Source organism: Hyperoodon ampullatus (assembly GCF_949752795.1).
Source record: "Hyperoodon ampullatus genome assembly, chromosome: 7".
Lineage (NCBI taxonomy): Eukaryota > Metazoa > Chordata > Mammalia > Artiodactyla > Ziphiidae > Hyperoodon > Hyperoodon ampullatus.
Genome location: NC_136920.1, coordinates 30567827 through 30584944, shown reverse-complemented (window position 1 = coordinate 30584944; position 17118 = coordinate 30567827). Strand labels below are relative to the sequence as shown.

At 39.3% G+C, this 17118-nt stretch overlaps 1 protein-coding gene across 1 annotated transcript in view; it reads right to left on the bottom strand.

Annotated features, from left to right (window-relative positions):
* Positions 1-17118, bottom strand: part of LOC307055542 (doublecortin domain-containing protein 1-like) — a gene marked incomplete at both ends in the record, with an annotated part of 98890 nt that overhangs the window by 62426 nt on the left and 19346 nt on the right. Inside the window, 6 exons of the mRNA XM_079707773.1 lie at positions 2859-3059; positions 4190-4348; positions 7984-8137; positions 9709-9844; positions 12405-12421; positions 12605-12699. Coding sequence (XP_079563899.1) covers positions 2859-3059; positions 4190-4348; positions 7984-8137; positions 9709-9844; positions 12405-12421; positions 12605-12699 — 762 coding nt within the window. The remainder of the gene's footprint in view (positions 1-2858; positions 3060-4189; positions 4349-7983; positions 8138-9708; positions 9845-12404; positions 12422-12604; positions 12700-17118) is intronic.

Below are 17118 nucleotides of genomic sequence, written 5' to 3'. Positions count from 1 at the left end.
GCGCCTCCCATCATGCTGGCAGTGAGCTACTGGGCTTCTGCTCTATTGATACAAATTCTGATTGGGCAGTTGCCTCAATAAATGCTAATTTACTGCCTGGGAAAAATACGGAAGATCAAAAGACTATGGTTCACATAAATGGAATTTTCTATAGGTTTCTGCTACATAGTGTAACCCAAGGTTCTCCAGGCCTCACCAGCTTATCAGAACAAATGGGTTTCAACACCCAATTACACGAAAAAGCAAAAGCAAAATGTCAAGGGAAAATGTAGAAGAAAGCTCAGAATTACGGTCACTATACAGATATTTCTGCCATGGGATATACGTTCCTCTGAATAATGCCCACGTCTAATCATCAAGACTTCTGCAAAACCTCTCATGCCCAAGTGTCTGTGGGAGTCCCTAGACGGTGACCCACGTGTTCAGGAGCGAACCCTGTCCCACTGCCCCTCCCCCTCACGGCTCCACCTCTTCTCTCTGGACTCTGCAGTTTCCAGCCAGCGATCAGTCAATGCCACCGTCTCCTTCCAACTGTCCCTCTCTTCTACGGCTTGACATGGGGAAGTCTCAATATGACAACATTGCAGAGCGTTCTGGAAAGTGGAAGGAAATCGGAAGAGACCATCCTCTTTGGTGTTACATGTGGTTAGATTTTCCAAAGCAGTGAGGGAGTGCCTAGAGTTTTAGGCGAGCTTCCCTTTGTTTTTACTTAAACAGCCTTCCCATCCTCCTGATTTCCACACAGCACTTAGGGTGAAAACCAAAAGCAGTACAGACACTGAGCGGGACTCAGAACTTGCTCTCTCTTCTGATGACCAAGTGTTCCTGAGTTAAACTTATCAAGTGTGGCTGTCTAGTGCCTTGGGTCACTTCTCTCATTCCGCATGCGTGTCCACCCTATAGCCCTTCAGCCATGCTCGAATTCCAACTTAGGCTCAAGCGGGACCTCTACTATAATACAGAAAGCCAAGGCAGTAAGATGCAGCTCTAAATTCCAGAAATGTAGAGATGGGGTAGCACTAGCTGCGTGGGCAGGATTTTTTATGTTTTGTTCTTTGCTAAAGCACCAGCACCTAAAACACTGCCCTTGATAATCTTCTGCAGCTAAATGAATGAATTCTGGTTCCACAAAGCAAATCATTCTCAGGGCCAAAAGCCTGATTCTTAGCTCCCCTGTCACAAAGTCAGCTTAGCTAGGATAAATGGGGCAAAAGAACACATTCACCAGGTCTGTCTACAGGTTGGCTTTTCAGCTGTCTCTGAAACAAGGCTGCATGTGTTCCTTGCTGGCAGCTCTGAATCTCAGACAGTGAGCAGAGGAAGGCTAGCTCCTTTCCTGTCCATGCTGGGCCCTCTGCTGCCGCCTGCTGAAGATTACACAATCTCTCTCAAAGCAGCGGTCCCCTAAGCCTTTTGCATCACACACCTTTTGAGAATCCCCAAATCACAGCTCTTTCCCAGAAAAAGAAAAAAAAGTATTACACAGATACACAAACACATTTTCTGTAGTATTTCAAGAGACTGAAGAGGGCCCTGGAGCCCCACCATATAACACTAATGGTAGACTTTGAAGCAAACCATCTAAAAACCAAGGAGTTGTCATCTCTCTTGTTAAAGAAATTTCAAGCATGCACAAAACCAGAGAGGAATGTATAAGAAACCGCCACGGACACAACAGTTATCAACATTCTGCCATGCCTGTTTCATCCCCTCCCCCTGTCCCCACTTAAAAAATTTTTGCTTTGCTAGAATATTTTAAAACAAAGCTGAGATTTCTCTTAATTTTATCTGTAAATACTACAATATACATCCAAGTGATCAGGACTTTTTTTAAGCATAGCCATTAAACCATTATGACACCCAACAAAATTAACAAGACTTCCTTCATATCATCTGGTACCCAGACTATTTTAAATTTCTTCTGATTGTCTCAGAAATAACCTTTTTGACAGTGGTGGGCTTCAAGCTAGATCCAAACAAGGGCCAGCCATTGCACCGGGTTGATATATCTGATTAGAGTAAGAATTCAATTCGATTTCACTGTGTGAGTGGAAGCCACATCAGTTGGTTATATGATGGAAGTAGGGGAGGGAGGGAAGGCATGCATGTGGGGCGGTGCAGAAGACTGTGTTAATGAAAAGTACTGCAAATTTTTTAAAATGGGACTTTTTAGAATTCTTACTTGAATTTATGATGTTTTCAAATCACACAAATAAATTAGATGAGAGTCTAGCTCTCTCTTGACCTCAATGGCCCATTAAAACTATGAACCTGGGGCTTCCCTGGTGGCGCAGTGGTTGAGAATCTGCCTGCTAATGCAGGGGACACGGGTTTGAGCCCTGGTCTGGGAGGATCCCACACGCTGCAGGGCAACTGGGCCCGTGAGCCACAACTACTGAGCCTGCGTGTCTGGAGCCTGTGCTCCACAACAAGAGAGGCCGCAATAGTGAGAGGCCCGTCCACCGCGATGAAGAGTGGCCCCCGCTTGCCACAACTAGAGAAAGCCCTCGCACAGAAACGAAGACCCAACACAGCAAAAATAAATAAATTAACTAATAAACTCCTACCCCCAACATCTTCTTTAAAAAACAACAACAACAACTATGAACCTAGTAGGCTAGATTTCACGTTTCTTACCTGAAGCTGTAGTGGATGAGTTGTGTGTAGACTACTGAGCACTTACATTTGACTTCACTATCTTTCTCTTCCTTGAGTAGGTTAAAAATATTATTGGCCACATTAAATAGAAAATCCAAAGTCCTCAAATATACCCTTGCCTGGTGTGTGGGGACCATGCTGGATCTCTTAGGCTCCTATTCACCTTTTGATATATTAAGGCCCAAACATAATGGGTTTACCTGCTGTCTTCCTTGTGCCTCCAATGTTGATGACTATCATCTGCTTTTTTCTTCACCAAAACAACCTCCATGCCTGAATGCAGGTTGGGGCCTTGCATCCCCAAGACTAGCTGAGGAGAAGCATAGCTTAGAATTTGCCCATCTCTGTATTCAAACTGCTGGTGGCAAACCTTCTGCAGTTTACTCTGTTTTGGAGAATGGCTGAGATAAAGAAAATCCCATTAGTGGCAGAAAAATGTCCTGTGCACTGATGTGCTGGAGATAGCAAGTCCTGCTGGCAAGAGACCCGCCATGAACCAAATGCACTTATAATGGGGAAGCATTATCATCAGGACAGCAGCAATGTTATTTGCTTTGCACTGTCAAGCTGATGTAAAAAGTAGAATTCTGAGTTTATTTTATATTAGAAATAAATATTTATCCAAGAGAACATGAGAAATTCATCAGCAAAGAAAAAATTCACTTGAGATAATTTAAAGGGAAAAAGAGGTAGGAGTAGGAACAGGGCAATGAATCAGAACAGAGAGAAATGAAGGAGTTCTGTTCAAATCATCATCATTTCTATCCTCTATCTACAGAATCCCTGGCAAACAGAATCCCATTCTCCAAGTTTTTGAATCTTCCCTAACAACTCATAGGATATCATAAACCAAAATAATGATACGCTAATAAGTTAATTCAAAGGAATCTCATACTTAAATATCTCTTACGGCATTAAGCAGACTTATGAAACCTTATTAAAAATCACAATGCATTGGCAATTAATTTGTAAATGTCTATTAAGTCCCTACTATGTGCACGGACTAATGCTAAGTGTTGAAGTGCCAAAACTGTTTAATTCATGTAAACTGCTATAACATTAAGTAAGTGTATAAAGATTATGGAATAATACCAAGTACTATAGATTCCTGTCATTTCATTGGACATTGACCAGAGAAAAAATAAAGTTAAAAAGGAAGAAATTGCATTTTACTAATTTCTTAAAGACATCAAGGCATTTTACATGCTTATTCATAAGTTCATTTACACATTCATTCAACTAATATACAGGCTCTGTCCTAAGTTCTCAGGAGGCAAAGATGGATGAGCTTACCTTTTAATAGAAAAGACACCAGTGAACGAGAAATTACATTACACAGCTAAAGCAAGAAGGTACTTGCCACCAGTAGTTGTAAATACTTCAGTCAAAAACACAAGAAACACAAAAATGTGTGTGTTGATGTAAAAAGCAACTAACAGTAATGTAAATCTTCAGTAATATTTTTGCCCTTAAGTGAGTGAATCTAAGACCAGGTAGAAATCTCTAACAGGAATCCCTTGCAACTTTTTACCTGTATTTCTTCTCTGGTTCCACATTTTCAAAGGGCTCTTCTTCCATTTTCTTTGGAAGCCTGTCATCTTCATCAAAGTTATGAGAAGTTTCCTGCCAGGCATACCTGAGAAGTGTGTGACAAGCCTTCATTCGGAGATGGGCCCTTGCATGTGAATCTCTATCAAGGTTCAGAAGGAAACAGAAGTCTAAGAAATCTGATTTATACTCACAGAATTTTCTCTGAGGTGTAGTCTGATAATACCCTGAATGATACTGGTGGATCTGGAAGTCATATTTCCATAATGGTGCCTAACACTGCAAATTCACATCCTACTAATACATAATTTAGATTTTTTAATATAAAGGTGCAAATGAATCCTCAATCACATAATAAACAGCATTCATCTTTGTTATATTTACTCAGGAAAAAAATGGGGTCATGTATTACATTTCAAAAATAAGATTAAGCCTACTCAGTAGTTTTGGAAATTCATAACAAACGTGGAATGAGACTCTTGCCTACTCCATAAATGTGTCATAATTCTGCCTGGAACAGACAGCCTAGATTACTAGGTTTCATAAAATTTACTCATTAGACAATGTTAAGGAATCTTAATAACTTTTTCTTTCAATAGAAAAATCTAGAGAGACTCAAATAGCACCAGCACAAATGTGCCAGGTTTTGATAGAGAATAATATACAAAAACACTTAAATAGTCATAGTTTGAATAACTGAGTCAGCCTTGTGGCCTCTTATTAAGATGAAATCGTTGGGCTTCCCTGGTGGCACAGTGGTTGAGAGTCCTCCTGCCGGTGCAAGGGACACGGGTTCGTGCCCCGGTCCGGGAAGATCCCACATGCCGCAGAGCGGCTGGGCCAGTGAGCCATGGCCGCTGAGCCTGCGTGTCCGGAGCCTGTGCTCTGCAACACGAGAGGCCACAACAGTGAGAGGCCTGCGTACTGCAAAAAAAAAATAATAATAATAACAAAGATGAAATCGTGAACGGAAACATAACCACCATGCAGATCTGAATATATCAAATCCGCAGGCACTGTTTAGGGTACACTTGCTTCCGTGGGATCATGACACAATATGAGGACTGCTCTGCTGAAGGCAGGATAAATATACAGGCAAAGCAGCAAGCATACTTCAGCACTCTAAATGTGCATATGTGTAAATAAAGTTCTCTGGGGGAGGCTGTGGTCACCAAGGTGCTTGCGGTAATTTGATGTAACTGCAAGCAATATCGGATTACCCAAATCTCCAGGGACAATTCCTACGTTAGCAGAGCAGACCATACACTTTTCAAATGTAACAAAAGTATTACATGTGGATATGAAATTGGTGGGTAACAACAGCTTTATTCAGAGTTGCAGCACAAGCAGCTTCTGAAGACAAAACTCTCATTAACAGTTAAAGAAACAACAGTGCCATCTTGTGTTGAAAATAAAAAACACAGCTTTCCCACCAACTCCATTTCTTTGAGGGAAACAGACCAAAAAAAAAGTCATTCTTAGGCATAACAAGATTCTTCCTCTAAATCCAGAGGGGATTTTCTAACTTGAGATATCTATATACTCCTCAGCTCCCAAGCCATTGAAGGACAGTCAAGTTAATTTTAGAACAGCCATTTAAAAATACATCTTGCTTTGTTGATTCATGTCCATTCATTCATTCATATAACTAGTCATTATTTAATCATTCATTCCTTTAAGTAATATTTCTTAAACATCTACTATATTGTAGGCACAGAGTTCTAAGTATTGGGGATATAGTGGTGAACAAAACAGTTAAGTTCTCAGGATTCATGGAGCTTACATTCTAGTGGGAAGAAGAGAGATAGTAGATAAGTAAATGAATAAACAAACAATGAATATCACAAGTGGAATAAAACAGGAAATTGTGATGGAAATTGGGTGAGGTGGGGTAGGGTCTACTTTACCAATGGAGTCATAGAAGGATAGAGGTATTCTGAATTATTATTTCAACATTAAAATGGGCTGCCTTGTGAAATAGTGATCTCCCTGTTCCTAGGGGTATTCAAGAAGAGGCTGGATCAAAAGAGCTTGCCTAGAATGTGCAGGAGATTCCTGCATTATGTTTTTTTTTAATTGAGGTATAATTGACATATAACACTATATTAGTTTTGGGGGTACAGCATAATGATTTGATATTTGTATATATTGCAAAATGATCCCCACAATATGTCTGGTTAACATCTATTCCCTCAGATAGTTCCAAAAATTTTTTTCTTGTAATGAAGACTTTTAAGATCTGCTCTCTTAGCACCTTTCAAATATACAGTGCAGTATTATTAAGTATAGTCACCATGCTCCTGCATTATGTTTTGAGTAGCTAAGTAGCTCAAAGGCTTTTAGCTCAAGGATTTCAGGCCTTGATGAAATCTATGAATCAGAACAACAAGAATCTTTGCTCTCAAAGATGCTCCTTCTTTTTTTTTACTTTCTGTTTATTTATTTTTTTCCAAGTGCAGTATAATAACTCAGAGGCTAGATACATTCTTTAGAAGAAGAACAAAAGGGAATGTTAGAAAAGTTTGTGGCCAATCCTCTAACAATTGAGGAAGATACAATATAGGTCAAATCACTCTCTCTGAAAAAGGCTTTCTGGTGCCTTTGTTAGAGTCAGGATGTAGGACCAGATGAACTACCCATCAAAATGAGGAAGTCTGATTCCTAACATAAAAGTTAATATTCTTGTAATTGAGGATAGAAACAGTTGTTTAAAACAGCTTGTATACCAATGATTAATGAAAATTAATTTGTATACAAATTAATTTTCAGTTATTGCAATGGTAATTGACTTGCTATTTTTGGTTTTATAATTTGGAAACTAATTCAATGATTCCTTCATTTATTCTGTAAATGATGACAAAAGTCAGTTATCCTGGTCTTCACAGAACACGTGTGATAGAGTTTTTGCCCTCAAGGAATTCCCAAATTGGTGGTGGTTGGTGGAGTAGAGGGGAGGGAACTGATAAGTACATTGCTGGTACAGTCATTGTCATGATTGATTTCAATGATAAAGAATCCTTCCACAGACCGAGGCGGGCACGTCAGCTGGAGAGAAATGAATATGTGGTGAGAGGCCTGCAGCAGTGCATCAGTGAAGTAGGCCGCAGTCCAGAGACAGCTTGTAGCTGCCGAGCTGGAGCTTGGAATTCATGTGGCACAAAGAAAAAGTGTGGAGTGGAGGTGGGCATGGGGGTACAAATGAGAGTTAATGGCAGGCCTGGACCAGGGTCAGGAGGGCTTGGGATTCCAGACTAAACATTGTCTTCTGTCTGCAATAGGTAGCCATTGAAGAACTGTATAAAGAGGATTGTGTTTTAGAAAGATTGTCCATAGATGAAACTTCAAGGTGAATTGGAAGGAGGAGATTATGGAGATAGAAACCAATCAGAAAGCTATTTCAGCAATCCAGGATGATAATTTATATTAACATGCATTCAACTTGAACCTACATTAAGGAAGAAGCATAATTGTTCCTGAAGTCCATGTTTATGGAAACAAAAACATGATGAATTCCTCAAATAAATGTCTCCAGTTCTAAGATTCCAGTCTTTTAAAAATAGCAACATCATAACAAAATTACTGAAAGTAGATCATTGTGGTGGTTGAACACTGAAGCTCCAGCTCTATCCTTTTGCCAGGAAACTAATTAAACACTAGTTCTTCAACTTCCATTAGTTTCATAAACTTGGTGTGGGTTCCCTGCATGGGCTCTGTGGTGTTACTGAGCTAATGAGCTGAGTTCAAATAGGAACTTTTCTGGCCACACTGATTACTTACAGAATTTCACTGGAAGCATTTCCCAATGTTAAAGCATTTTTTTGCACTTGCTTTTCCTCTGATTCTATAATTTGCTTCTCTTCTCCAAAAATTGGTTTCCGCACAGCAAGCTTGGCTCCCAACACAATGTCACTTTGGACTTCTAAAACAAGAGCTGAGGAGAAATGCACAAATTGCAAGGACATATTAGTTATGACCTCAGAGCACTAGGATTTTGAAAACATGTGTTAAAATAAAAATGCAGAAAATTTCCAGCTATTTGGTCTAAGAGAACACATTCTAAGTATAATTGATAGTTGCTCTTTAAACTAATAAATTGGATTTCACTTAATTTAATTTTTGTAAATTCTTTCCTCTCAAGACATTCTCAGTCAAAGGTGCTAAAAGAATAGGTCCTTCCAAAAATAAGTTAGTTATAAATTCTAACTATTCAAATGGGTTCCATTATTTAGACGTACGTCTCTAGGTCATTCTCTGGGATCCAAACTCCTCAATGAAAGTTCCCAATGCCTTAAAAGACACATGCAAAGCTTAATGTACAGTGTTCAAGATATGCAATAAGATAGTGTTTTAAATTATATTAATGATTTTTCTCTTCTATATATAGGACCTTTGTCCTGGTCCTGGGGTAGCCTTAAGGGAAGGTGGAAGACCATGAGGAATAAGAATTGTTACAAAAGGAAAGCAAAAGTACAAATACAGTTTTGACATTCAGGCACAAGACAATGGCCATGTAAGTCAGATGACACTGTCATGATTTAGGGTCTTTTCCAAAAGCCTTTAGCTCCCATTTAGCTTATCTCAGTGTTGACCTGGAGGAAACCTACCATTTCTGGGCCTGAGGGGATCTGTGGCAGAACACAAAGGAAGGCAGAAAACCAGCACTGGGTGTCGTGATTCTGCCTACAGGCTTTGCTGCAGGAATCTTAGCTAGACAAGGCAACACTAAGGACACTGCCTATGGTTCAGGACACGGTGATGAGTTACCTCTTGAGCTGTCCTCACCACTCCAATCTGTGGCATAGCCACATGAACCTGGATCTGGTTTCCGGGAAGTCCAGCCATGACACAGGATTTACTAAGAGCCATGCAGGGGAGCTTTCCAGAAGTGGCTGCCAAGCAGGGGTCAAGGATTTGTAGAGATGGCTACCCAACCACAACCAGGCTGCAGAGGGCCAGAGGGAGCAGAGGGGAGGCTGAGGCAGGCAGGAAGTACCAACCACCCAAAGCATTATCTAGGCCAAAAGAATGGAACACTGTCACCCAGCCATGGACTTCAGCCAGCAGGGCCCAGAAAGCAAGAGGATCTGCACCCCAAGCTCTTTCCTTCCATCCTAGAGAAGAACTAAAGTGAGAGTCTGGAAACTGAGAAATCTGAAAGCCTTCCCGAAAGGGACTATTTAAATTAATGGATGGGACAAACTTAAACCTGACTGTACATTTAAAGTTTTCCTTGATGGGGGTACCTGGGGCTCACAAAGAAGTCCCGATTTGTTAAAGGCAAAATAAAGAAAGTATGTTTTCTCTGCGCATCCAAAGTACAGTGTGAATTAAAATATGCAACTCTGTTAAATATAAAAATTAGTCTAAAGCTAAACAGCAAGATGCAGGGGTGAAATATGACCTGTTTAAACAAAGTTGGATTTTTTTAAAAAAAGCAATATCATCAAGTTGTTGTGTTTTTTTTGGCTGTACATATATAAAGTAAATAATTCCAATGCTTACCCTCTATCTTACGTGTACTGCAGAAAGTTTGAATTTTAGAAATATCTGATGCTAAGTTCCTCAGGAAGATTTGCTTCTTCTGCTGAGCAATGGACAGATCAGGATTGATCCAATGTTCTCCACATGAAACATACACCTACCAAAGAAATGAGTCTCTAATCCCAGATACAATTGCTCACAGCAGCATTATTATAGCCCAAACTGGAAACAATCAAAACACCCTACAATAGGTGAATGGTTAAACAAACTATGGCACCATACTCAGTGATAAAAAGGAATAATACTCAGTGATAAAAGGCATAAACTATTGATAAAAGCAACAAGTTTGATGGATCTACAGGGTTTTGTACTGAAAAAAGACTTCTCCATACTATCTTTGCAACTTCCTATGAATTTTTAATTATTTCAAAATAAAAAGCTGTAGAAAAAATAATTTTTTAAAGAAAGGAAAGAAGGAAGGGAGGGATGGGGGAAGGTAAGTGGGTATAAATCAGGGGTTTAAATGTGAAATAGCTAGTGGGAAGCAGCTGCATCGCACGGGGAGATCAGCTCGGTGCTTTGTGACCAGCTAGAGGGGTGGGATAGGGAGGGTGGGAGGGGGATGCAAGAGGGAGGGGATACGGGGATATATGTATACATATAGCTGATTCACTTTTTTATACAGCAGAAACTAACACAACATTGTAAAGCAATTATACTCCAATAAAGATGTTAAACACTGAAAAAAAAATTGGGGGTTTGTAAATTATGGCTGAGGATCAAATCTCGCCAATTGTCAGTTCTTGTAAATAAAGTTTTGTTGGAATACAGCTATGCCCACTCATTTGCATGTTATCTGTGAATGTTTTCATGCTACAGTGGCAGAGCTGATGTTTCAGTAGATACCATATGGTCTGTAAATATTAACTATCTGACACTTTACAGAAAACTCTGACAACCACTGGTATAAATGAACTTGCAGTATATGCACAAAAATGTTAATGTGGATATTTCTAGATGCTGAAATTATGGATGATACTTTTCCATCTTGATTTTGCTTATGTGTACTTCCTAAATGTCCTTAAATAAATACATATTTCTTTGAAGTGAGGAAAAAGTAGAGTAATATATTGAGAAAGACTCGGTAAAAAGAAAAAGAAACTCAATGTTGCCTTTTTTTAAGGCCACTCACTGATCATTACATACATACTTTGTATGTGGACCTAGGGAAAACTTTCTCAAAAATATCTTCTTTCTGATCAAGATGGTTCTTTTTCTCTCATGGATATACTTAATCATGTAACTGTTCATGTTTCCCTCATGTAACACTCATGTTGGTGGCTCAGAACAGTTGACAGATTCATTTCTAGCAAATATGTAGGTCCTTATAACAATCACTCCTGGGTCCATCTCATCCTCCTTTCACACATACTCCCTTAGCCCTGGTGACCTCATCGACTTATCTTTAAGTTAAATTTACCTTTTTGTGTCGTATGTTTTAATGCATCTACCTTAAATTCTTTCTAAAATAACACAGTGAATAAGCACAGCAGGAAAAACAAAAATATTAAAATCAAACAAACAGAAAGCTTGGCAGTGATAGAATTAGAATTTAAAACATCGTCTAGGGCTTCCCTGGTGCGCAGAGGTTAAGAATCCACCTGCCAATGCAGGGGACACAGGTTCAAGCCCTGGTCCGGGAAGAGTCCACATGCCACGGAGCAACTAAGCCCGTGGGTCACAACTACTGAGCCTGTGCTCTAGAGCCCACAAGCCACAACTACTGAGCCCGTGAGCCACAACTACTGAAGCCCGCGCGCCTGGAGCCCATGCTTCGCAACAAGAGAAGCCACTGCAATAAGAAGCCCGCCCACCGCAATGAAGAGTAGCCCCCACTCACCACAACTAGAGAAACCCCAAGTGCAGCAACAAAGACCCAACGCAGCCAAAAATAAAAATAAATAAAATTTTAAAAAACACCACCACCGTCTACCAGACTCCAAGAACAGAGGGTCTCCACTCTGCCATGATGCCTCTGCTATTAGTCACTGGTACTTGGGTTTAAGACTCTTTCAAGGGGTCTTTACATTCAGAGTCTGAGTCAAGTTCTGATAATTTGGTACAAGCTTGGTTCTCTGTTCAGAGAATTTCAGGCATCAATCAAGGCAGGTTTTCTTCTCGAGCTGATACCGTAAATTCCATGTCAGGGGAAAGGCTGGGCAGCTAAAGTCCTTCCACTTCTCAGCCTTCTCCAACCTCCCAAATAGAGTGTGTGAAAAAATAGATATGATTATTTTTTTCTGAAAAGGTAAAATAATCATTTAGTAAGAAATCATTAAATAACTACATTTTGAAGGCCTCAAAAAGAATACAGAATCTACCCCCTTAAAAGAGTAGGGCAGGGGCTTCCCTGGCGGCACAGTGGTTGAGAATCCGCCTGCCGATGCAGGGGACACGGGTTCGTGCCCTGGTCCGGGAAGATCCCACATGCCGCGGAGCGGCCGGGCCCGTGAGCCATGGCCGCTGAGCTTGCGCGTCCGGAGCCTGTGCTCGGCAGCGGGAGAGGCCGCGACAGTGAGAGGCCCAAGTACCGCAAAAAAAAAAAAAAAAAAAAGTAGGGCAGAAACCACAAGTGGTTAATAATGTGGTCCTCTCCAGTTTCTGCCCTCATTTATAAAAGGGGTTGTGATGAGCATTAAATGAGTTCTATTACATACAGCCCTGAAAATCATGCCTGACACATAGTAAGCGCTCAACAATTAGCTATTCTTATTACTTTCTGATGGTTGCTGAATTAGGATAATTCTGAGAAAAAATAACAGGAAAAAAATGGTGTTTGAAGTCTTATATTTAAAAACACTTTCCTTTTAATACTATCAATATATTAATATTTCCAGTTTCATGCTCATGTCTTTACCATCTCTTTGAAGGTCTTTTAGGGCAAAGATTTCCTTCGCCTTTTCACTGAACAATCTCCGAGCTGCAGAAGGTAAATGTAAAATTTCAGTGCGCCTGTAATAAGAGACACAAAAATTGACCTTGCACATGCAAAGTTTCCAGCAGAGAAGAGAGAAATAAAAGAAATCACGGGCCTGGATCATTAACAACAACTAGCTCAGTAGGACTGTGGGATAGTCAGGAGCTCGGCTCTGGAAACCAGCAGCCCCCTTTTGAGTCTCATTCTCCCTCTCCAAGTTGTAAGACTGGGCAAATTCTTTAAGCTCTCTAAGCCTAAATTTCTAACCTTTCAAGGTTGCTGTGAAGATTAAGGGTTGATTATGAAATATGCTTAGCACAGTACCAAGCATGATCAACAAATCAAAAAAACAAAAAAAGCCACATCATTATTTATTCTTCACTCCTCAGTATGCCCCTACACTTTCCTATTTGTGTGCCTTTTCTCTTGTTCTCCCTTCTACATGAAACACCTTCCTCAGCTTTTGCTGTTGAAGTTCTACTCTCTCCAAAGTTACATCCATCACCCAGCAGTTTCTCATCTCTCTCCACCAGAAGTGATCCCTATATATAGCTCTTTAACTCCCTTTCAAATAGGAAATTTTTGCCAAGTTAAACATTAAACAGTGATTTTTTTCCCCCAAACAAGCTCTGGGCCAGCCCTGTGGATGGATATTGAGATGAATGATACAGTTTCCTTGTTTCCTGAAGGGCTCCTTCTCTAGTAGCGGGGAGAGACCAGTCAGCAACTGAAGTGTGATATGAACTAGTGGGTGCTGTCATAGGCACCTGGCTAGGGAGGTGAGGACACAGAGGAAAAACAATGAATTCTTCCAGGGAAGCCTCAGGTAAGGAAGTAACATTTGGGGTGGGCCTTGATGAATAAACAGGAGTTCACCAAGTAGGGTCAGGACTTAAGAGAAGTTTTATATGGCTGGAGCTGAGTTTGTGGACAAGAGGTAGAGCCAGATGAAGCTGGTAAAGAAGATGGAAACCAACTGAAAGCACTTAGGATGCCAGACTAAGGAACCTGGCCTTTATCCCGTTAAGTATCAGGAAGTCATTGAAGGAATTATAGTAGAGGTATGGTGTTGTCAGATCTGCTTTTTAGAAAATTAACTGTCAGAAAAGTGCAAGATGGGCTGGAGGTGGAGAGGCTGGAATCTATATAGTCAGTTTAGGGTAGAGGTAAAGAGGTGGAATTCTGGGGAAGAGGAAGTAGAGCTAAACAGAGTGATGGGTCGTGTCCTAAAGAATGCTGTTTTATATTAGAATGTACTGTCTATAGTAAATGAGTTAGAAGTGACTTTATGCTCATCAAGAAGACTCAGCTTTATGAAAAATATTTCTCAATTTTATTACCTTAGATGGCCAAAAGCAATTGAGCAGATAATTAGGCCCTCCATTTTTCTGAGAGGTCTTAGAAGGAAATAAGCCAGTGGGAATTAAGTCTCTCCTTCTCCTGTCACAACTCTGGAGGCTGATGGGCTGGTGAGAACTGGGCTGGGTTTCTCATCCATAGGAATTGTCGGGTGGAGGTATTGTGGGGCAGGTGGGAGGGAGAACTGTAAGAGAATTGAGCCCCAACCAGAAGATTTGCTTAATTCTCTCTGGATGATGCCCAAAGACCCAACCCAATTCCTGCTACTCACCCCAAATCCAAGCATGACCTAAGGAGAGTTACAATCATGATAACCTGATCCCACTCACATTTTCCTCGGAGAATTTTGAACTATGGGAGTAACCAGTTTTAGGACAAGTGGGAGAGTAAAGTGAAGGGGAAGCTGGTGGATTTTTCTTTCTTCTTTTTTCGGAAACCCTATTTTATTTTATTTTTACTTTTTATTTATTTTATTTTTTTATATTTCTTTTCTTTTCTGAAATGCAAATCCAACAGTAGACGCTAAAATTCAGATCTAAATTCACTACTGTGCTTTAGAAGAGTTATCTTTGCACTGGCTACACTGGCAAAACATAAGCAGCCACTGAAGAACACATCTTTAGTTTGATGTAGCTACCACCAGGCATATATTCCTTAACTTCATCTACAGAATTACCCTGTCTTCAATAACTCTTAAAACTTCAAATTTTATATATAGGAAATAGTTTACTAAGTTGTTACCTGTTACTAGCCCAGACCCTTAATATTGCACAGTATTTTCAAGGTACAAATAGTAGACTCGTATCAGGAACTTTCCAACAAGTGCTGTGGAAACCCTATTTTAATAGTGCTGAATTCAACTGGCCCATGTAGGTGGGTTGGAGAGAACGGGATAAGCTGTTTCCTCTGTATTGAATTCCTCTAACTAGCTCATGTGCCAGCCAACATCAATGGAGAGAGAAGAAAAGAACTGGCTCTTAAGTGCCTAATAAGGAATGTGAACTCGGCAGTCAAATTGCCTGGGTTCAAACTCTAGCCCTCTTATGTATTGGCTGTGTAACCTTGGAGAAGTTACTTAACTTCTCTGAGCCTCATTTTCCCCATCAGTAAAAGGGAGATGTAACAGTACTTATCTCATAGGGATATCTTAGAGATTAAATGTGTGAATACCTGTAAAGCACCTGACACATAAAAGTCAGCAACACATTATTAAAATGTACCACGCACTGCAAGCACTTCATGTCTACTCTCTCGTTTAATTCTCACACCCTTTCTGAGAAGCCCATTTTACAGATAAGGAAACTGAGCCTGGAGATTAAGTTCCTTGCCCAAGGTCACAAAGCTAGTGAGTACAAAAGCTGAAATTCAAACCTAAAACTCTCTGGGTCTTTTACTACATCATATGGCCTCCTGAGAGGGCATCATCATAGAATAACAGGGAAGAAACTGAGGCTGAGATACTGAGTGAGCAGTTCAGGATTTCTCTGTTACTGGGTTGGCCAAAAAAGTTCATTCGGGTCTTCCCGTAAGATGTTACAGAAAAATGCAAACAAACTTTTCGGCCAACCCAATACATGGGGGTAAGGGTCCTAGAAATGAAGTCTTTTGACCCTCACACCAAGAGTTAGGACTGATAACCACGTGGCTTGGATTTACAGAGTATCCAGAAAAGCAGAGTCTTATCTCTGACTTTGTTCTCTCAGGACTGGTTTTTCCAATACTCCATGTTTCCTGCAAATTTAAATATCAACAAAAACGGTCTATATCTATTATTTTTAAATGGGTCTTGTTATGCTGTTAGGTCTCCCTTCAGCTTTGCAGATGGAAGAATCAACAACAACAAAAGATCCTCGAAACCATCTTAAGTGAATTATTAAATTACTAAAGGATAGCATAATTTTCCTTAAATTCTATAAAACTACACTCTCATATTCAGCAAGACATATTTTGTGAAAAAGTTTATACCAGGTGCTTTACTTTTGAACAGCTATCAAATTCTATGGGAATAAATCTTGTTTGGGTAGGAAAATATTGATGAAAAGAAAAATTATAATGTAATTCACAAATATGGTATAGATTAGTGACATTTAAAAATTGATTTAAAGTAGGTAAATATCAAAAAAAAAGTAGGTAAATATCCTGCCCTTAGTTCAAACAAATTCAAACCAAAGTGCTGTAAAATTGTGAAATATATATATTTTTTAATGGGGATAATTTACAGAGTTTGTAGTTCAGAAGCTAGGGGAAATCACCAGACCTAGAAATTTTGGGGAAAAACATATTAATTAGCATTGGTATCATGTACTCATAGCTTACATATTTCACAGATTAAAAACTCCAGAATCACTATATTAACAATTGTTTTCTTATATAAGTACATATGTATTTTGTGTTATAATCATTCAGGCACTTGAATGGAATATACCTTTGCATTTAGGGTAGTATTTACCTCTCCAAAAGTTGGTGAAATCCAGCCTGGTTTGTTTCTGTTTCAGAATATTTAATGACATAATTTTTCACATTCCCTTTCCTTTCAGTGTCAACATTTCTGAAAAAAATGATACAAGATTTGATTGATATGGCAGTATACATTGTCAATTATCATTCAGCTTGTTTAAGTATGTGAATAAATCATGAGGTTTTAATTTATCATTACTCTAAAAAAATGCCTTTCTTAAAAAAATAGGATTTCAAATACTATCACAATTAAATATTAAACTTCACAAACATTTATACTATGAACAATTTATACAAGAAAATAAATTTTCAATATCTGAATCCTTTTCCAATAATGTTGAACACTCTGAGATGTGAATTTATCAACTTTGAAGAAAATGCAGAGATTACATTCATTTTGCCTTTGATGTTTTATTCATATACTGTTCATATTCATATGTTTATTCATATATTACTCAGATACTGTTTCAGTTATCAATCCAAACCTAAAAATGTTTTTAATAAAAAATTAATGACGATCATAGAAAAAGAATTGGAATATACATCATTAAACATTTTCAAGTAAGAAAGAATTGTGTATTTTTAGAATCTTTATATTTTATTAAATGAAAGATATACTGTTCAAATGTAATGTTAGC